Genomic DNA, 22,373 nt, shown 5'->3' with positions numbered 1-22,373 from the left:
AGAGAGAGAATCTTTTATTTTTATTTATTTTTTTATTTTAAAGAGAGAGCATGCAAGTAGGGGAGAGGGGCAGATGGAGAGAGAGAATCTTAAGCAGGCTCCACACTCAGCATGGAGTCTGATGCAGGGCTCGATCCTACAACCCTGCAATCATGACCTGAGCTGAAATCAAGAGTCAGACACTCAACTGACACCCCTTTTCCAATGTGTGGCTTGAACTCATGACCCTGAGATCAAGACCTGAGCTGAGATCAAGAGTCGGACGCTTAAGCGACTGAGCCACCCAGGCACCCCTGTGAAGAATTTTAAATAGAAGTTTTAAAAAAGGCTCTGAATTGATACCCAGTTTGTATATTCCTTTAACTGATTCAGGGTAGCCCGTTTCAGCCTTTCCCTCCATTCTAGAAAACTTGTACTATTCTATTTAAACTACATGGAATATCATGTAGTTTAGAACTGTTGACTCATTCATTCTCATTTCTAAGTGTCAACACATCTATTTCTTTTTTTTTAATTTTTAAAAAATATTTATTTTTGAGAGAGAGAGACACAGAGAGAGAGAGAGAGAGAGAGAGAGAGAGAGAGAGAGAGAAGGGTAGGGGCAGAGAGAGAGGGAGACACAGAATCTGAAGCAGGCTCCAGGCTGTGAGCTGTCAGCACAGAGCCCAATGCAGGGCTTGAACTCAAAAACCGTGAGATCATGACCTGAGCTAAAGTTGGATGCTTAACCAACAGAGCCACCCAGGTGCCCCTAACACATCCATTTCTGATACTAAAGTTGTCTATATTGGTATCATAGAGTTTTTGACTCAGATTTTGTAGAGGATTACTTTTTCACTTTTGGGGGCGCCTGGGTGGTTCAGTTGTTAAGCATCCGACTTCAGCTCAGGTCGTGATCTCATATTTCGTGAGTTTGAGCCCTGTGTTGGGCTCTGTGCTAACAGCTCAGAGCCTGGAGCTTGCTTCGGATTCTGTGTCTCCCTCTCTCTCTGTCCCACCCCCACTCACACTCTGTCTCTCTCTCTCAAAAATAAACATTAAAAATAAATAAAGGAGTTTTTTTTTTTAATTCACTTTTGGCCAGTACAAGTTTTTTCCAGATTTGTTTGCCCCAAAACACTGCCTCTTAATCTTTTCAAATGTAAGTTCTTTTATAAAATGAAAAATTTCATACCTGTCTCCTCCTGCTTCCATAATATTAGTAATATTTTCTATTTTTATTCATTGCGTGTATGAAAAGAAGATAAAACTGTATGATATGCATGAATGTACTGAGTGCATGATGTGCATGCAAATGGTTAAGGAGGAAGTAAACTAACAGTTAATGTCTGCTAAGTACCAAACACTGTGATTACATTGTCCCATTTCTCATCTTAACCCTGTGAAGTTAGATGCTTCTTTTCTTACATATAAGAAAACCGAGGACCAAAGAGTTCTCAAGGTCATATAGCTAGTAAGTGGCAGGACTAGAACATGAAACCAATTTTGACTTTGGAAGTCCTTGACTTTTTCACTAAATTATATTGCTGCTTCGTCATTTAGATATCGGAAATTGATGAAATCCAGCTCCAAGAAATGATTTATAGCCCTGATATTTGTGGTAATTTTCAGAGTCTTCAGATGCTTCAAGATAGTTTAAAATTCTTAAACCTTGAAGCAGAGTTAATTTTATCTCACCTTAACTCAGAAAGGAAGAAAAGAATACTGTGTAATGAAATTTAAGCTGTGAGTATTACCACTCTAAGAAATTGTTGCCTAAAGTAAAATAGGTTCTTGTAAGGGAGTAAAAGTAGCTTTTAGAAAGTGGCATGATTTGCCAAGCAAGAAGAATAAGCAAAGCTACAGAGTGTTGCAGGTAAGGTGTACATCAGATGTAATCTAAGAGAGTTTAGGGAGTACTTGCCCAGGGCCTCTAAAGTCAGTGTAATAAAAGCTTGTAGGAGTACATGATAGAGAAGAGGCCAGCTAGAGATTCAGCAAGATCATTCTTATGCTCAGGGTGCAAACTTAAGTGCAAGGATAAAAAGGGAGATGCCAGAGATCAGTGCATTTGTTTTTATTGGAGAGTGCCAGGAAGAATTTGTTTTTAAAGTTTATTTGTAAGTAGATAGGTCAGTGCATGTTTCACATATGCACTAATTTATTTAATTATCCCCTGTTGTTGGGTATTCTAATTGTTTCCAACTTTTTATATTATGAATAGTGCAGTTATAAATATTCTCATATATAAGCTTTTATGCACCTCTCTGATTATTTTCTTAGTGTAATTTTTTCTAATTGTAGTTACTGAGCCTAGTGTCTTGCATATATTTAAGGATGTTGATTCCTATGCTGAAATTACTTTCAAGACAGATTGTCCCAATTTGCATTCCCAGCATCAGTTCATGAGATTGTTCATTGAGTTACTCCCTCAACAACTTGTAAGACTTTCAATTGTTGGCTAAATTGTGTGCCTTTCATTAGTACTGGTCTTTATACTGAAAGAATGACAGAGTGCCACATGTTCCCATCCAGAAGAAAAGTTGAAGGAAATATGAGTAATTCCACTTATTTGCTTATTGAAGTGGTCAGTTTTATCCGCTTCCATACTTAAAAACTGAATGATTTTATGTTAAATGTGAGAGTATTGAAAATACAACTTATTGGGAGTGGGTGAGGGAATATAAAATTTTGTGAAAAAATAGGGAATTATGAGGAGTAAGGGCATCAAGGACTGATGCTAGAATCTAGTTTGGCATGAAATAATTAAATGACATTATGTTCTCTAGGTCATTAAAAAACTAATAAATAGGATAAGACATTATAAGGTGTTTGTGAATGGGTGTTGAAGTCAGATAGGGATGTTTCATTGCCTATCAGCTCACACTGGAAAGATTGACGAATTTTTATAATCTTTTAAAAGAGCATGGCAATAATTTAAATTTTTTTTAATGTTTATTATTTATTTTTGGGAGAAATAGAGAGACAGAGTGCCAACAGGAGAGGGGCAGAGAGAAAGGGAGACACAGAATCCGAAGCAGGCGTCAGGCTCTGAGTTATCAGCACAGAGCCCAAGGCGGGGGTCGAACCCATGAAACACGAGCCGAAGTTGGATGCTTAACCGACTGAGCCACGCAGGTGCCCCATTTTTAAAAAAAAATTTTTTTTAATGTTTATTTTTGAGAGAGATAGAGTGCAAGCAGGAGAGGGCATGGCAATAATTTTAAATTGTTGCTTGAAGACATAGGGTCTGGTCTGGAATTAGGATACTTGTATTTTAGTCTAGGTGCAGACACTAATGACCAATGCTAAACCTTGGACAAGGAATGTCACTTTTTAGGACATCAGTGTCTTCCTCTATAAAATGTGGGTTTTTCTATGCTAGATGTTTTCTGTAATGCCTTTCAGCTCTATGATTGTGACACTGACTTACTGTATTAGTCAGAAACGACAACAAAACATTAGACACCCTATGGAAGCTGTTGGAAATAAAGCAAAACAGAAACATATCTTTTTGTATAAAAGTATGGTGTCTCTATATCTAGAATAATTTGTGTATTTCTGCTTGTACCTTTTAAAACAGTCAAATAGAAATGGAAATTTTCCAGGGGTGCCTGGGTGGCTCAGTGAGTAAAGTGACTTCGGCTCAGGTCATGATCTTACAGTTTGTGGGTTTGAGCCCCACATCAGGTTCTGGGCTGACAGCTCAGAGCCTGGAAGCTGCTTCAGATTCTGTGTCTTCTCTCTCTCTGCCCGTCCCCCACTTGTGCTCTCTCTTGCTCTCAAAAATAAATAATAAGCATGAAAAAAACATTTTGATTTTTTTCTTTTTAAATATTTATTTATTTGTTTATTTATTTATTTTCAATATATGAAATTTATTGTCAAATTGATTTCCATACAACACCCAGTGCTCATCCCAAAAGGTGCCCTCCTCAATACCCATTACCCACCCTCCCCTCCCTCCCACCCCCATCAACCCTCAGTTTGTTCTCAGTTGAAAAACACATTTTTAAAGAGAAATGGAAACTTTCCAGAAAGAGATGTATTGAGGGGAGAAGTATGTATTGAGTGTGGAGGTGTGGGGAAGGGAAAGCTCATTTGAAGAAAGGTGAAATTTGTTTAGAACTGTAATTCAAGGATAGTTTAGAACTCTTAATTCAGGACATCACTGGACATGGAAATAGTTTAATAAAAGTACAGTAATAAAATGGTAAAGGATATCCATTGGGTAAAAAAGTCTCTTTCCTCCAAATTTTGGAAAACAGAACTGAGGATACTCCTTAAACATAAAAGAGATCAATTTAGGGCCAGCAAATTAAATAGCAGTGATGAACAAGTTAAAGTAACTCTTAGACCTAAATGAACCTTGAAGTGCCCAGAAGACCCAGCTTTTGAGAAGAGGTATATCTGAAGCTTCAGATCAAAGAACACATTTCAGAAGTTGTATTTATAGATTTGATGTGTTTAACATCAAGAGCTACAAAGGAAGAATACAGAGCCTATGATAGTTATTACTTTTTAATAGGTATTTTCCAAATGCTGTGGTTATTTTTCAGTATCATTCTGAGTTAGCTTTCTGATCAGAATTTTGCTTCAAAAATCTTGTCTGTTTTTGGTCTGTCTGCTTAATCTTGAGATGATTCCGTATTGTTAAATAGATGGAAGGTTGACTTTATGTTTTATGAGTTGTCTGATCTAATCTGTTTAAAATATTCCATAGGTAACTAGTCTAATCTGTATTTAACATTTTATAGATTTTTAATATATTCTATAGATGATCCCTGCCCTCTATCACACATACACATTCACTTGGGATGACCAAAGGTCACAATGAGTTAAGGGCAGAACCCTAGTCAGAAGTCAGGTTTCCCAGCTTCTAACCTTTATTTTGTCCCTATACCTTCCCTTTTTCCTCTTTGGCCTAACCTTGACTGTGTCCTTCAGCTTTATCTGGACTCTTCTCAGAAGCCATCTATTGCCCAGAAGCAGAGTACTCAATCAGCTGGCCATCTGTCTGTCGAACCATCTGTCCCCATATACATCCATCCTGTCAACTAACTACTAGCTTATTTAGCCCATAATATATTTTGGGAATATAAAGATGAATAAAGCCTACTTTTTGCTCTCTAGAGGCTCATGATTTAGTAAGGGAGACAATTCTGGGATCACAATGGAGAAATAAACTGGGAGATAGGTGGTATTGATGTTGGAATAGGGGAGATTCCAATGACATTGATTTCTTTCATATTTGAGAGTTTACTTGATCTTGCTGCCTGTCTAGAGTAGTTCCATTTTTCTTCTTTCCTGTTTAGTAGCTGAAAAGCCATGTTCGCAACACTCTTCTCTGTTAGGGATAAGGATTGATCATATCACCTTTTCGTGAAGGGTGGTGACATAGAAGGGCAGGGACTAGTGGAGTCAGTGAGGGTAGTGGGGATATGACTCAGGTACCTCTGCTCCCTTGCTCACAGCCAGCAGCTTCAGAGGAGAGAGAACTTATTTTGATAAAAAGTGCTGTGTTCCGGATACAGGGTTGGGACCAGCTCCTACGGAAAATGTGTAAGAGTAGGTACAGGTTTCTTATTGGCAGCCTCTGTCAAATATCTGCAAAAGCCCTCTTTCAGCCTGTCAATTCCATTGCTCCCTACTACATCAACGAAAATGAAATAAAGATATTAAAATGAAGTCTTCCCCTCTCAAGTTATATCTAGTGTTAAAGTGAAAGTTTTCACAAAATTTCTAATTCCAATTACTATATGATTATAATTTTATACGCATAGAATAGTTTTTAGTTAGTGCATCCTTGTTCCAAAATTTACTGATGAACTGTGTTAACACTAGCAAAGTATGTGTACTGGATTATTCTTAGCGCTCTGGTTATCTCAGTATAATCGTATAAAGTGGTGGATCTTAACTTCGATGTTCCCACATATTAATATAGCAACACGAGAGAATGGATGGGGTTTACAACGATGTGCTTTTGCAAGTAGCCTAGAGCATGCTTTATATGTGGTCCATAATCTGACTTAAAATCTGAGCCTAAGAATGAAAGTGTCCAATATGTCAACTTTTGAGAATCATTGACAACTAGTATTAGCATACCTTTATTATCCAAGAAGTATTTCTAGCTAAAAATCTAGTAAGTTTTAAAAGGAATTAAATATGCTTATGGATAAATAAAATAATGAAAGCAAACTAGTAAAATTTGAAGGCATGCATGGTTTAAGATTGTGAATCAGTTTGTAACCTTTGTGAGGTCATCTTACTGATCTGTTTCTCTATCCCTACTGCAGTGTCTGGTCTGTAGTAGGCACCCAGATTAAATGTTTAAATGTTGATTTAATTAGTGAATAATATATGAATCAAGGGCATATGCCTAAAAGCTTTATTTTCTGGTCTTAAAGCAGAAATCTGTATCAGTCAGGATTTTCCAGAAAACAGAACCAAGTAGTATGTATTATTTATCTATTTATTTTGATGATTTGGCTTAAATAGTTATGTGGACTGGCAAGTCTAAAATTTGTAGGGCGGGCCTGCAGGCTGGAAACTTTCAGACAGCAGCTTATTCTTGAGGCAGAATTTCTGCTTCCTTAGGGAAACTTCGGTTTTGTTCTTAGCGCCTTTCAGCTGATTGTGTGAGGCCCACCAATATTATCAAAGATAAATTTCTTTAAAGATAATACACACTAGCCACAGGTATGAAATACCTACACAGTAGTGTTTAAATGACTGATGTAGCCAAATGGACATATGAAATGAACCATCACAGTGTCTTCAGGTTTAAGGACATGAAACCAAATGTACAGCCTGGTTTGGCAAACCTGTGATGAGCCCAGGAGCTCTTTGTGCTCTCTGAGGCATCCAGAGCTAGGTTGATACTGGGGCAGGATTTTGACAAGCTATGTTGAATGTGAACAAAGAAAGCTGCTTATCTTATTAGGAAAAGGGGAGATAAGGTTTACATCAGTGGGTCACTGAAGAAATGCAAAATAGTACTTGAAGACTATTCTTAAGAAATCACTGTTTACAGCAAGAATTTCAGTTTGGGGATTTTAATTATATTAGAAAGTGGAGAAATACTCAATTGGGCCATGCCTGAGTTTTGTTTCTTAACTATGTTTGACTTTTGGCTTTGTTTTGTTTTATTGTTTTGCTTTGTTTTTGTTTTACCCTTTTATTTACTGTCTAGTCTTGTATAAATTAATGCTTGTCTATAGTTAAAAATAAATCAAGTGACTTAAAAATTTTTTTTAATGTTTTTATTTTATTTATTTTTAACGTTTATTTATTTTTGAGACAGAGAGAGACAGAGCATGAATGGGGGAGGGTCAGAGAGAGAGGGAGACACAGAATCTGAAACAGGCTCCAGGCTTTGAGCTGTCAGCACAGAGCCCTATGCAGGGCTCGAACTTACGGACTGCGAGATCATAACCTGAGCCGAAGTCGGACACTCAACTGACTGAGCCACCCAGGCGCCCCAAAATATGTTTTTATTTTAGTTTTGAGAGAGAGAGAGAGAGAAAGAGAGGAAAGGAGGGTCAGAGAGAGAGGGAGACACAGAATCTGAAGCAGGCTCCAGGCTCTGAGCTCTCAGCACAGAGCCGGATGCGGGTCTTGAACCCATGAACCGCGAGATCATGACCTGAGCTGAAGTTGGATGCTTAACCGACTGAGCCACCCATGCGCCCCTCAAATGACCTTAAAGTGGAGGAAATACAGATGTAGTCAGTATTGCCTTCACTTTTTACGTAATTTAAGATTTTCAAGGGAATTGGTATTTTGAGAGAGGTTCAAGTGTGTTTGTTTTTGGCAATGGCTGGTAAAGGCAGGTAGATTAATGTGGACTAGTCCAATTTAGATATGATAGTCTGTGAAATTCATGCCAGCTTGAAGATTTTAGGGAAGGGTAATTGTAAAAATTATCTTCCTAATGTCATTTTATCATGTCTGACATTTTTTCTTGAATGTCAGTTCTCTTCCTCTCTTTCTTTTGATCTGAATGTGCAATACTTTTCTTTCCCAAATTCTGCTGATTTGCCAGCAGTCTTTCTTGTTTCCTTTTTTCTTTTCCACTTATGTTGTCTAAATTCAAAGAGCTTTCTTTGTAGAAATTGAACCAAATAATAAGGCAGCATAAAACTCTGAGTTCAGCAGAAAGTGATTTGCTTGTGATTAACCCTTGAGAATTGAGAGTCACTGCAAGATAACAAAGAAAGAGTGTTTTTTGATACAACTTGCTCATTCTTCTTTTCCAGTCGTAGACGAGACCTTTTTTTTTTTTTCTCTCCAGTTGTTATGAATTCACATAGTGCTTTGGTTGGGCTTTATGTATTATACTTATCATGGCATGGTTTTAGAAAAATAAGTACCAAAAGAGAGCTTATGGCCTCCCTTTCCTCTGACTGCAGTCCTGTCACAGACTTTACTCTCAACAAAAAGGGAACTCATTTTCCAGTTGTTTAAGGCAAATAACCTTGACATCTCTTCTTACCCCCCAGCTTTATTGAGGTATAATTGACACATAAAAATTGTTTACATGTAAGGTATACTTGCAATTTGATACACATTGTGAAATGATTACCACAATCAAACTAATTAACACATACATCACCTCACATTGTGTGTGTGGATATGTCTGGTGAGACACTCAAAGACCTACTCTTAGCAAAGTCAAGTGTAAAACTTAACTCATCTTATAACTGAAAATTTGACCAACATCATCCCCATTTCTCCTACCCCCAACCTGGCAATCACTGTTCTACTCTGCTTCTGTGAGATCATACAGTTTTGTCTTTCTGTGTCTGGCTTATTTCACTTTGCATAATGCCCTTAAGGCCCATCCACATTGTTGGCAAATGTTAGAATTTCCTTCTTTTTTGTGGGTGAATAATATCCTTTGTATATATACATATTTTCTTTATCCATTCATCTGTCAGTAGACACTGTTTCTTTCATACAGTCTCTCAACAAATATTAATGCCTTTATCTTGAAAGTGTATCCAGAATCTGACCCCCCCCCCCCATCTCCGTCACTAATCACTTTGGTCCCAGCTACCATTATCTCTTGGATTATTTTAATAGGCTCCTGACGCATCTCCATACCTACGGCCTTGACATTCTATTCTTTTTTTTTTTTTTTAACGTTTATTTATTTTTGAGACAGACAGAGACAGCATGAACGGGGGAGGGTCAGAGAGAGGGAGACACAGAATCTGAAACAGGCTCCAGGCTCTGAGCTGTCAGCACAGAGCCCGACGTGGGGCTCGAACTCATGGACCGCGAGATTGTGACCTGAGCCGAGGTCGGACGCTTAACTGACGGAGCCACCCAGGTGCCCCGACATTCTATTCTTAACATGACAACTAGTGGTCATTTTACAGTTCTAACTAAGATAATGTTAGGCCTCTTCTCAAAACAATCATGTCTCCTATCACTCAGAGAGAAGTTAAAGTTTTTATGTTGATCCTTAAGGCCTGACATGAGCCCCATGTTATCTTCTGATCTCATTACCTTTTTCCTCCCCCCCTGCCCCCTCCCACGTTCTGCTCTGTGTACCCTGGCCTTCTGGGTATTCCTCAGGCACACTAGGTATATCCCTGCTTTGGGGCCTTCAAACTTGTTCCACCTGCCCAGTGATCTATCTTCCTTAAATATTGGCATGGCTTCTTGACTTCCTTCAGCTTTATTTTTGTTTTTTTCCAAAAATCACGTTTTCAGTGAATCTTTCCCTGCTTATTCTATCTAAATTTGCTGTTCTCAGTATATAAATACACATCCTTGTCTTTACCTGCTTAATATTCTCCATAGCACATAACACTTTCTATTGTCTCTTTTCCTGATTTATATTGTTTAATGTCTATTTCTTGTGCTAAAATGTAGCTTCAGAAGGATAAGGATTTTGTCTGATAAATCATTAGGACTTAGAATTGTGACTGGCATATAATATCGTAGGCACTCACTGAGTATTTATTGAAATCAGTCAACCAGTCAGAGATGAGAGATGGCCTCCAAATAGCTACTTGAAAAATATCTAACTCTTTTATTGGGAGTTTCTTTATTTTTCTTTGTATAACAACTCAATCATTTCTTCATGTTTTCCTATATGGACCTGTGGATTATCTTCACTTACGTAATGAAATTTACTGACGTACGACTTTTTACTTCATTTTCTTGGTCATCCATGAGACTTTTGGATATGTATTTATCTGGTCCAGGATGTTTAGAGACATGATTATGTGTTATTTTCTTAATTAAATGTGACTGTCCTTGTCCGTTTTATTTTCCTATTTCAAATAAAATTCTGTTCAGTAGCAGACACCAATGTAGTACACAAATCATACAAACTCCAAAAGGCATCTGGATAAGTGGGGAACCTTCTTAAGGTCATTTTTATCTCATTATACAAGTTTTTGAAAACCCATTATGTACTGGATACTTCGTTAGATTTTGGAAATGCAGATATAAACAGTCCCTACTTCCAGAAAGCTCACCTTTTAGGAGGGGTTGAAGTAGACAGATAAAACCATTATTAATAAGGTATCATGTATTATAATAGATCTGTTAAATACCGTGAGAGCACTAGTGAGGGCACTAAAGAGGTTTGCTTGGGTGAGGAGGTGAATGGGGAAAGCTTCATTGGGAGATGACTTAAAGCTATTTGTTGAGGAGTAAGTAGGGATTTTCCAGGTGGACTGAGCAGAGAGGAATAGAAAGGAGTAAAAGTAAAGAAGGACTAGCAGAGATCTGCTATTGTTTGCACAGTGTGCTGGTCATTTTTTATAATCTTGTCTCATAAATCGTTTTGAGCATCCTATGACGTAGGCATTCACATTGCCATTTTATTGATGAGGAAATGGGCCCAGACAGATCAGCTTAGGGTAACAGAACTGGTAAATGTTGGTTTGGATTTTGAACCTGATTAACTTTGAAGCCCATGTTTATCTATACATTCAGGAGTGGAATGTATGGATAATCAGGGTGGAAGATTGAGAGAGTTCATACCTGCTGCATGGATGAAAAACATGAATGAAGTCTTATTTAAAAAGTAAATATTTAGAATAGTAAAGGCAAAGAGGAACGGTATGAATTTGGGTTGAGGATGATGATGATACTGAACAGATTTGAAGGTCAGCAGACATCAGAAGCCATAATTTTCTACTGATGCCATTTAGTGTGGACATAAAACTTTTCTTCAGCCAGACTTAGCAGTCTAGGGAAAAGATTGTCTATGGTAACTCTCTAACCATTTTGAAACCAATCAATGATTTCATTGAGAAGTTACCATTCATTGCTTTCTGCATATGCTATTATGCATATGCCTGGACATTTTAAAATTTAAAATACTCATACTTTGTGTATGCTCAAAGGTAATGCTTTATGAAAAGTGAAAACCGCTTTGTGGCATTTTTCACAGATATAATCTAAAATTGTCATGAATTTTTAAGACTTAATTAAATACCGTTGGCCAATATCACATACATTTATCATGTGTATACATATAGTCTTTGTTTTCCACGGTGACCATAATGAAATTGTTAAGAGCTGAATTTCCAAATTTGGTGCAAGTAGAATATTTTCTGTTTTCCTTATATATAGACCACTGTTCCCAAACACTAGTCTGGACCGGTTGTAAAGAATTAGTTGGCTGAGGTCAGAGAGGTCTTTTCCTGCTTTCTCCTCTAGGGTTTTGATGGTTTCCTGTCTCACATTCAGGTCCTTTATCCATTTTGAGTTCATTTTTGTGAATGGTGTGAGAAAGTGGTCTAGTTTCAACCTTCTGCATGTTGCTGTCCAGTGCTCCCAGCACCATTTGTTAAAGAGACTGTCTTTTTTCCATTGGATGTTCTTTCCTGCTTTGTCAAAGATTAGTTGGCCATACGTTTGTGGGTCTAATTCTGGGGTTTCTATTCTATTCCATTGGTCTATGTGTCTGTTTTTGTGCCAACATCTTTCTTTTTAAAGAACACTGCCTGATTTCTTCTATTTTCAGCACCTATTGTAATTTTCCTAAGTCAAAGAAATAACATTTCTGTAGTTTTCTGTGAAATCACAGATGTACCATGTCTAGTCGCATGAGCAATTTTAGACATTTAACCTGGTTATTGCCTAGTTGTTAGAAAATGACTGTCTTTGTGGTAGTAATGCTGTGCCTCATTCACCATTTTGCTTTTAAATTGTCTTTTCAGTGTCGTTTTTGTTGTTCTGTTACTGGCAATTTAGTTTTAAAGAATCACTATTTAAAACACATTCAAAATAAAAATTGAAGTATATCGTATGCTTGACACTGGATCAGATATGATGTTGCTTATATAAAAGAAAGAAATTAGATCCTGTTAGCCTGAGGATATAATACTGAAATTTAAGTAAATGTGAAATAGCATAGTGATAGAGCATATGTGAAATTTTTTTTGAATAGTGGTAAATTAGAGATGTTGATGGAATTCTCTGATATTTACAGAGTTAGGCCAAATGAACCATGGGCTATTTAAACGCCCCAGTATGTTTTAGATGTTATTTTACTTTTAAAAATTAAAGTTGAATAAAGGTATTGTCAAGAATTCTGTCTGAACTACTTGCTGAGATTTCAGATTCAATCTCCTGTACTTCCTGTTTTCTACATTTGCAATTAGATAGTTTCTTTTCCCCTTTGGGGTCATTCAGATATGTGGAGGGCTGGGGGAATTTATTGTTGCCTTAGAGCTCTCTCAATTTGTGTCTGAAAAAAAAAATACCAATGATGTTTTAGTGCATGAAAAACTGTTACATAGCAGATAAATGTGTTTTTCTAGGAAATTGATCATATTCTTATTTTGGACCAGTTAATGTTAAAGTTTTAACTTAATTGCTTTATATCTAACAGTTTTAGTATTTCCATAGAAAACTTTATGAGAAAGACCTATGTTCTTATTTCAGAGTCTAAGATCTGATTGTGTAAGATACATGGTATTTTTTGAAAATCTCAAGTGGAGTTCAATTTCCAAATAATATATTTTTATTTGTTATAAATGGTTTATGCTTAAAAAGTGTAAACTATTTTAATATCAATTAATTAAAATATAATTAAAGAGGTAAATCAGTTATAGGTCCCTTCCAATAAGGAAAATGAGATTTTTTTTTTTTTAATATTTATTTATTTTTGAGAGAGAGAGAGAGAGACCAAGCCTGAGTGGAGGATGGGCAAAGAAAGAGGGAGAATCCAAAGCAGGCTCCAGGTTCTGAGCTGTCAGCACAGAGCCTGATGCTGTGCTCAAACTCACAAACCATGAGATCATGACCTGAGCTGAAGCCGGACGCTCAACCGACTGAGCCACCTAGGTGCCCCAGAAAGATGAGTTTTTGATGAAAGCTGTGCATAACTTTGTCCATTCACTGTGGGTAAATAAGATTTGACTGCAGCTTTTGGTCATATATTGAACATTCTTATTTGCGCCAGTGATCTACCTAATTTGAGTTTGGTTTCTTTTTGACTTTAAAGGTTGTAAGGCCTTTCATGTTTATCTTTCTATAAAGTTAGTCTTGAGAAACAGAGGTTAACTCTGTCGTCAGTGTTATTTTTCTGGTATTTGATATATTATTGTATTAATACTTTTCTTGTATTGTTGAATGAATGTAAAGTGAAATATATGTGGCAGGTCTTCTCATGTGCTCTAGGACCACGAAGGTAAATGATACACCCTTTTTGACTTTAGCGAGCTTATTTATTTATATATTTGTTATGGAGGTTCTCATGTTGGGCTTGTGAACTAAAGGGCTTCAGAGAAGCCTTTGGATCCCTTCAAATTATGTATAAAAAATTTGCTGTGTGTATATATCTGTGGTTTTCTGGTGTGACCCATAGATTTAACCAGATTTTTAAAAAGTTATTTATATGTAGAAAAGCTAAAGGAGACAGAGCACATCTAACTATAAACTAGCGTAGTAAATGTTGTAATAAGGGTAAAAATAAAGGTCTTTGGGAGATTAAACGTTGGAGGCCCATCACGTTTCAGGTCCTACATAGGACTCATTTGATATGGACCTTTGCCTTGCTACATGCTATGTCTGTTGTGCATAATATAGTGACTGATGTACAGTAATTTTTGTGTCAGTGAGGGTCCTGGCAGTAATGGATGGTTTTTTTTTTTGAAGATAGTTTAATGAAGAGATTATTTGCACAGGGAGGCATGGTTTAAGGTAACCAGAAATGGGTGATGAATCATCCAGGGGCTAGCAATGGTTGGAGACTGTTATCCACCCAGAGAAAGGGGCAAGAGAATGGGATTATGTATGTTCCAGAACCCAATGAGAGTCGTGGGCATGGAAGAGGAGCCCTTTAACAGGAGCTGTGGCTGAAAAGGAAACATAACAGGAAGTAAATTGTACCATTACTTCTATCTTTTTCCACCTTTTGCTTTTCTGCTGATGCTTCTTGTTTAAGAAGTCGGTCTTTTGTGCACAGTCATCAATCCCACTTGGCCACATAAAAGTGGGTGCTGGGCTCAGAATACTTCCCTACCAAGAGATGAGGAGTTCACATACCCTGTGCTGGGATTACCACCTTTGTGGGATTTGTTCTGCTGAAGCATAGTCAATGGCTCTCACATATGCCCTCAGCTTTCAGTATTTCAGACTCCAGGGATGGTGTGGGGTGGGGAGGGGTGAGTCCTTCTGTTGCGCCACCAGAGGGGTGGGTGTTTGTAGGCCCATTTCCCTTAGTTAGCTAGCACTGGGGGTGGGGGAGGGGGAACCCATTAGCCATAACGGACTGATGCATACAGCTGGAGCTGAACTTTGTCTTCTTTCGTGTAAGGAAAGCATTATCCAGTGCTTGACTGTGTAATGTTTTCCTTGGCAACTTTGATACCAAGATGCAACAGGCAGAAGTGTTTGGAGTCCTCTCCTGGGATTGGTCACCTGTGCCTGGTGTTCTTTTTGACACTTCCTCTCTTTGGTAAAGCCCAGACAGAAACTAGTGGGCAAGTGAGGACTTGGATAATGTGGATAAGGGGATGCAGAAGTACAGAGCAAGTCAGAGAAGGGTGGAGAATGAATCTAGAAGGACAAATGGAGAATGACAGCAGAGTGCTTAATACTTATTTGTTGAATTCAATTGAATATTGTTAAACATTTTAGATTTACATATTAAAGGGAAAAATGACCGGATGCCTAATGGTTTAATGTTTCTGATATAAATACCTCCAAATGAAAATCTCTTTGGAATTGTAGAGGCAACAATTTGTATTTTGAGTAGTTAAAATAGTAAAAGTGACACAATTATTAATCTATACAAATGTGAAATTAGAATAACACAACTTTTTAAGACTGTATTTTTCAAATATGGTTTTTTGAAATGTGAGAATTTGGATTATTTAATTTAGAGAAGACCAACTCATTTTCTAGGGCCTACCTCAAAAATTACTTCTATGAATCTTCCCTTAGACAAATTTAAGTGTTTGCAGAACACTGTTCTTTTTTCTGCTATACCACTTATATTCAATTAATAGTAGTTATTTTATTGATAATATTAAAAGCAGTTCACATTTACTGACTGCTTACTATGTGCCAACCCACTGTGTTAAGTCCTTTACATACATAATTGCATTTTATCCTCACAATAACCTTAGGAATTATAGATACTGTTGTTTCGCGCTTGAGATGGCTCAACGGACAGAAGTTCCACAAAGGCCAGAGGTCTTTATGTGCTGGTATTAATATTTCTGCAGCATTTTGTTGTTAGCATTCCCTAGGTATTCTTTTAGTTGAGTACCTTTTCATATGTTTATTAGCCATTTAGATTTTTTTCTATAAAGTCCCTGACCTTTTTGCCCATGGTTCTGTTGGATTGTCTCCCTTACTAGTAATATGGAGGAATTCTGTACATGTCTTTGGATATATGCTCATTGTCAATTATGTGTTACAAATGACTTCTCCAATTCTGTGGCAGATTTAGACTAAAGTGTTAAGAACAGGACATATCTGGTAGGCAAAGATAAATATTTCTAGACAGATGAAAGACTAAACAAGGTTATAAGGAAGGAATAAATTCACACATGAAACAGTTGAGTAGTTTGTTAGGACTGAGGTTCATTAAAGTGAACCAGTGGAAGATAAGACTGGAAATTTCAAACCATACAGCCTCAGGGAAGCTTTAGAAAATGGTAAACATATACCTCAACAGAATATCCTCTTTAAATCTATACTCTTTAAATCTATACCTCCCTTCTGTTCAGGACAGACAACCTGTCTAGACAACCTGAAGGGAACTTTGGAAACTGTTTTGCCTCTCTGGGTAGCTAGCTCTAGACTTCCTCTGCTCTGCTGGGGGAAAAAGATCTTTCTTTACTAGGGTGTCCAGTGTTACTGCCTGGTAAAAAAAGTATATCTTAGCATTAGAACTGAGGAGGAGAACCATAGATGAACTTCCTTCATCTTGTCTATGAAGAGCTCTAGATTTCTAAGAGACAGATGCTGGATATTAAAGTTAGACCACTTTCATAACATCCCTCCAGGCTCAACCTCTGTCTTACTACTTCTGCACCAGTGTGAAATGAATCCATTCTGTTCCCTACTGAGGAAATTTTTTTTCTAGATGTATTTTTTAGTCTTTCCTGGATCTTAACAGATTTACCTCTCACCATTAGAGAAAAACATTTCTATCGTGTCTCTTCTGAATTCTGTATCCATCAAAATTTGATTTGGCTGCAAGCGCTTACAAAGATAGAATTTTATTTTTATCTTGTGTAAATAGAGGCAGTCCTGGGGTGCTATGGCGTCTCCCTGATCATCTGGGGCACAGTCTCCTTTCATCTCATTGTTTTTCCTTCTTTATCCAACATGGCTGCTCTAGCTGTAGAATATCTACATTTCTAGCCGGTAAGAAGGAGGAATAGAAAAGGAGAAGGACATTTCTTCCATCCCCCAAAGGACTTCTCAGAAGTTGCATATACCACCCTGCTTATATCTTATAAGCCAGTATTTAGTTAACATAGTCATAGTCTAAGGGAGGCTTGGAAATATGTCTGACTAAAAATAGGAATTCCCGATCCTAGAGAAGAAAGGGGGAATGGATGTTGGGGTGGGGGAGCTATTGAGCTCTGTTATGTAAACCTTATCTGTTTTGATTTAAATATTTTTCTGAGATGGTAAAGGAGAAAAGCATAGAATATAACCAATTTAAATTAGATTTTTATCAGAATGAGCTCATAACTTTATGGATTCTAAATTCTTGGCTCTTATTTAAAAAACTTTACATTGGTCTGTAAAGGTAGAAATAAACTAACTTTTAAATTATTCATAATTCTTACTAATTTTTGGCAGTTTGACTTCTTTACTAAACATAGATCTAATGTTTTATCAAAATTTAAAATAATAGCAAATGCTATTGCAAATATAAAGGAAATATGTTCCTTCTATTTTTGTAGAAGATAAATATATTTAACCACTATTAAGAATAACCTATAGAAAATATTTTAGCATAAAAGATCTTGGGTAGAATGATTTCATATATACAGAAATTAAGTGAAATCTAGAATAATTTTAGTTTACTGAAAATTAATTTTTTTTAATGTTTATTTACTTAGAAGGACAGAGATATAGAGCATGAGCAGGGGAGGGGCAGACACAGAGGGAGACAGAGAATCTGAAGTGGGCTACAGGCTGTTAGCTGTCAGCACAGAGCCTGACGCGGGGCTTGGACTCACGAGCCATGAGATCATGACCTGAGTCGAAGTCGGATGCTTAACCGACTGAGCCACCCAGGTGCCCCAAGTTTACTGAAAATTAGCTAATATGGTACACAGCAGGTAGAATCCCATAGACACTGCAGATTTAAAAAAAATTCTGTTTTTCACAGCAGAGCTTGAGTAAAATGTTGTATTTAACATAATTATTCTCATTATTTTAAATGGTTTACTTGAAGAAAAAAAAAAAGCCAGTGTAAGACTGTAAGTGATAATCATTTTTTTCCTTTATAGGCAAGAAGTTTGATAGCTGTTGGACTGGGTGTTGCAACTCTTGCCTTTGCAGGTAAGATAAGTAAAGCATACTTCTCAATAAATGTTGCAGGAGAAATATTTCCAAATAGCTTCTATAGTGATTCATGAGGATACCCTCTGTATTCTGAGGTTTGGGTTTTAAGACATTATACATTCTCATTTGTTTCTCCATTTATAGTCCCTGAACATTTGTCAGTGTAGCAAAAGCTAGATAACTGTGTAGTGAAGAAAATTAACAATAAGAAGCTAGGAAAACTAGCCCCAATAATAGTTGATCTTCATAGTATTTTTTTTTAGCTTGAACTATAATGTACTTTAAAAACATTGTTCAGGGGCGCCTGGGTGGCTCAGTCGGTTAAGCGGCCGACTTCGGCTCGGGTCACGATCTCGCGGTCCATGAGTTCAAGCCCCGCATCAGGCTCTGTGCTGACAGCTCAGAGCCTGGAGCCTGTTTCAGATTCTGTGTCTCCCTCTCTCTGACCCTCCCCCGTTCATGCTCTGTCTCTCTCTGTCTCAAAAATAAATAAAACATTAAAATAAATAAATAAAAATTAAAAATAAAAACATTGTTCAGTATGAAGCAATGTAACTGATATGGGGTTCCTCTGTTCTCCCTTGTTTTTTTGTTTGTTTATTCTTGTTTTTTTCTTGCAGTAAGATGTCACGTTTCCTGAGTAGTCACTTTTTTTGTTTTTTTTTGTTTTTTTTTGTTTTTTTTTAATTTTTTTTTAACGTTTTATTTATTTTTGAGACAGAGAGAGACAGAGCATGAACGGGGGAGGGGCAGAGAGAGAGGGAGACACAGAATCGGAAGCAGGCTCCAGGCTCTGAGCCATCAGCCCAGAGCCCGATGTGGGGCTCGAACTCACGGACTGCGAGATCGTGACCTGAGCCGAAGTCGGACGCTTAACTGACTGAGCCACCCAGGCGCCCCTGTAGTCACTTTTTTTGATGAGTATAGTTATTCCCTGTAATGTATTAATTACTTCATTTTTTTTAACACATTGGTGTAATTTCTTCTGAAAACCTGGGAGAATTTCTTTTACTGTCCAAATCACCAAATAGTTATAAAAATTTAAAGCAAAATTGTTATCTCTTCCAGTTGTAAATTGGATAGCTATTTCCTAATCATATGTTGATCTGAGAGCATCTCTCGTTACATTTTTTGTTTTAGCATTTGTGTCTCTTAAGTTTCGTGGATTTGATTTTGTTTGTTGGATCTTCTCTTTAAGTGAAGCTACATTCCATTGTGGTTATATGGAGTTGGTAAGATCCAATTGCAAAATGGGACATAAAAGATTGTTGTTTTGTTTTGTTTTATATGATACTTAATTTCATGCAGTTCTCTTAAAGCACCTTAAGCATAAACACTTAAAAATCAAGATCAGTGGTTCAGATTCTCTTGGTCTTTGTGCCATCAACGTCTTGTGTCTCATCGTGATGACTACACTGAGGTTTTCTGAGAAGACTATCGTCCAAAAAGGAATTCTGACAAACTTGGCCCTAAACATGAAACGTGAATTTTAGTATCAACTATTTTAGCAGAATTGGTATAGTTATTTTGAAATTCAAATGGAAGATTTTTATTTGAAATTAAAGACAGATGCTGTACTTTTGCCAGGGTTTTCTTTCTAAAATGAGAAGAATTGGTGTGTGAATTGTGTACATACCACACTTTTGCCAAGTTCTTATTACTAACTAGAATGTTAATAGCAGGCAGCTCTCTTCCAGAGCCAAATGCAACTGAATAATGGAATTTGGGAGAAAGTACACTTAGACTTGTTGGAACTAGGTCTTCTGGTTTATGGTTAAAGTAAACCTTCAGATGTCACTTGTTGAAGACTTTACCTACTTTTTTCATCAAGACTGCCTGATTATATGTGCTTTTATATTTTAAATTTTGAGGTAATTTAAAAGCTATACTGTGTACTATTGTAGAATCAGATGGAAATTGACATCTATAGGATAAGAGGTTTGGATGAGTTAGGCTCTCACTTATTCAGTGTCACTTATTTAACTTAATTTCCCTTTATTTAATGCTCTCCTTGAGGTCAAGAACTTTTTCTCTTCTATGTGGATTGACTATTTCCCATCTCCCATACCTAGCATCCTATTTTTCACATGTTGTTTGCACAGGAATAATAGTGTGTTTAGACAGGTAACTACTTCTTTTTTTTTTTTTAATGTTTTCTTTTTTTAATATTTATTTACTTTTGGGAGACAGAGTGCAAGCAGGAGAGGGGCAGAGAGAGAGGGAGACACAGAATCTGAAGCCGGCTCCACGCTCTGAGCTGTCAGCACGTAGCCCGACGTGGGGCTTGAACCCATGAAGCGCGGTATCATGACCTGGGCCAAAGTCTGACACCTAACCGACTGAGCCACCCAGGCGCCCCTAGACAGGAAATTTCTAAGAGGTGTATGTAATTGAGCTTTCCCAGTGGAAATCTTGATTTGCAAAGAAGGTTATGGTTGGAAATTGAATAAAATCCAGAGTATCATAGTGGGTTTTCTAGTAAGACTTTTGGGAAGAGAGACACTACTGTTGATCGGTACATAATGCTGATTAGGGTATAAAAGGTAAATTAATCAGGTAATATTTTATTCTTGTTCTATGCCCTCAAAATAGTTTGGGACCTGTTTTGCTATTGATGACTCAGGAGTTTTAATTATTAGGATACCTAAGAAAAGAAAGCACCAAAATAAATTATGCTTTTAGGAGAATAGTTAAATTTGATGAGAAATTGACAGTAAATATCTTTGGTGAATATTTCTTACATAGTTGCTTTTTACTTTGTAGATAGTTCCATTAAAATTGTTCCTATGTTTTACAGATCCTAGATAGTATTTGTTCTCTTAAGTATTTCAAAGTGATTATCACTGGGAAAATCAGTACAAATAACCAGATGTGTGAATCTACACATACATAAAAGGACTTTATCTATAGTTTGTGTTAGAGTACTAGGATTTTTTTTTTTTTGTTACCTATCATATGGTATAAATAGAAGATATACATAAACATTGACATTTTCTAATTTTATAATCATTAATTAGAACTTGATAAATAATAACTTTATTTTTATTTTATTTTTTATTTTCGAGAGAGACAGAATGTGTGAGCTGGGGAGAGGGGCAGAGGGAGAAAGAGAGAATCCCAGACAGGTTTTATGCTCAGCACAGAGCCCAATGCAGGAGCTCGATCCCACGACCCTGGGATCATGACCTGACCTGCAAGAGTTGGATGCTGAACCAGCTGAGCCACCCAGACATCCCTCAATCTAATAACTATTTTAATTATGTTAAAATGAAATGCTTCCTCCATTCAATAAATTAGACATTTGGAAAAATAGAACTTTCTGGTAAATTTTGAAATAGTTATTGAAATAATACATAGAAAAGAAACTATCGATAAATATTGTAGTTACTACCTTGTGGGTATTGTCTTTCCATATTATGGAAAATATGTTTGCTCTTATTCCTGTTGTTTTTTAGGTCGCTATGCATTTCAGATCTGGAAACCTCTAGAACAAGTAATTACAGAAACAGCAAAGAAGATTTCCACTCCTGTGAGTTAAAGATGGCTTTAGTTAGAAGGCTTGTTTTGATTTTTGTTTATATGCCATATTTGATAGTAATTTAGAAAATGTCTTAGATTTTTCAACATTTGTAGTTTACTTTCTTCATGATACCCTTGGGGTGTTTATTTATTGATTTGTTTCAGTCTCTTAGTCACGTTATTTTTATTTCTAATCTTATTCCTGCTTTTGACATCTAATTATTATATCTCTCTTAGTAGTATTACACCAACTTTGAGGTAATTTATCTTCCTTGTTTAATTAATATTAATTCTTTTAGTGATTGTCTATATTAATTCTTGTGGTAGAAGCTGGATATAGTTGATGAATAAAACAGACAAGTTCCTTGCCCTGATGGAGCTTACCCAAGAGTTTATTTCATCATAAAATTTGAAACTGATCCCCGTGTACCACCGCCTGATCATTTCAAACATAAAATTATAAGATTCCAATCCTGAAATCCTATAGGGCTTATACATTCATCTATAGGCATTGTAGCTACTCTGCTGAGCTAAATGTAAGTGAAGAATGAATGATAGTAGATACTTAAAAGCTACTGCGTAGTGGACTGGTTTGTAACTACTGGACACAATGCAAAGAAAACTCACTGAAGCGTTGCAGCATAATCGTTGACTTCTGGGAAATAGAAGCAGATATGGGATAGATCAACTTGGCTTGCAGCAATTGGAGAATGAATGACTTGTTTTAGCAAAGGCATTACAGGCTTGTGAGGCTTAGTTAGCCGTGAACAATGACCACACTTTCAAAGGATGACATACTGACAAATAATTAAACTCAGGTCCAAAAGAACTGCAAGTGATTTTGCAGACCTATAAATGTATGTCTG

General features: G+C 36.8%; 1 protein-coding gene across 1 annotated transcript in view; it reads left to right on the top strand.

The window, feature by feature from the left end:
* Positions 1–22,373, top strand: part of DNAJC15 (DnaJ heat shock protein family (Hsp40) member C15) — a 68,633-nt gene that overhangs the window by 11,062 nt on the left and 35,198 nt on the right. Inside the window, exons 2-3 of the mRNA XM_049647456.1 lie at positions 17,934–17,985; positions 21,444–21,517. Coding sequence (XP_049503413.1) covers positions 17,934–17,985; positions 21,444–21,517 — 126 coding nt within the window. The remainder of the gene's footprint in view (positions 1–17,933; positions 17,986–21,443; positions 21,518–22,373) is intronic.

Source organism: Panthera uncia, assembly GCF_023721935.1.
Source record: "Panthera uncia isolate 11264 chromosome A1 unlocalized genomic scaffold, Puncia_PCG_1.0 HiC_scaffold_16, whole genome shotgun sequence".
In the NCBI taxonomy this organism is placed as follows: domain Eukaryota; kingdom Metazoa; phylum Chordata; class Mammalia; order Carnivora; family Felidae; genus Panthera; species Panthera uncia.
The sequence above is the reverse complement of the archived record's forward strand: the minus strand, read 5'-3'. Positions and strand labels throughout refer to the sequence as shown.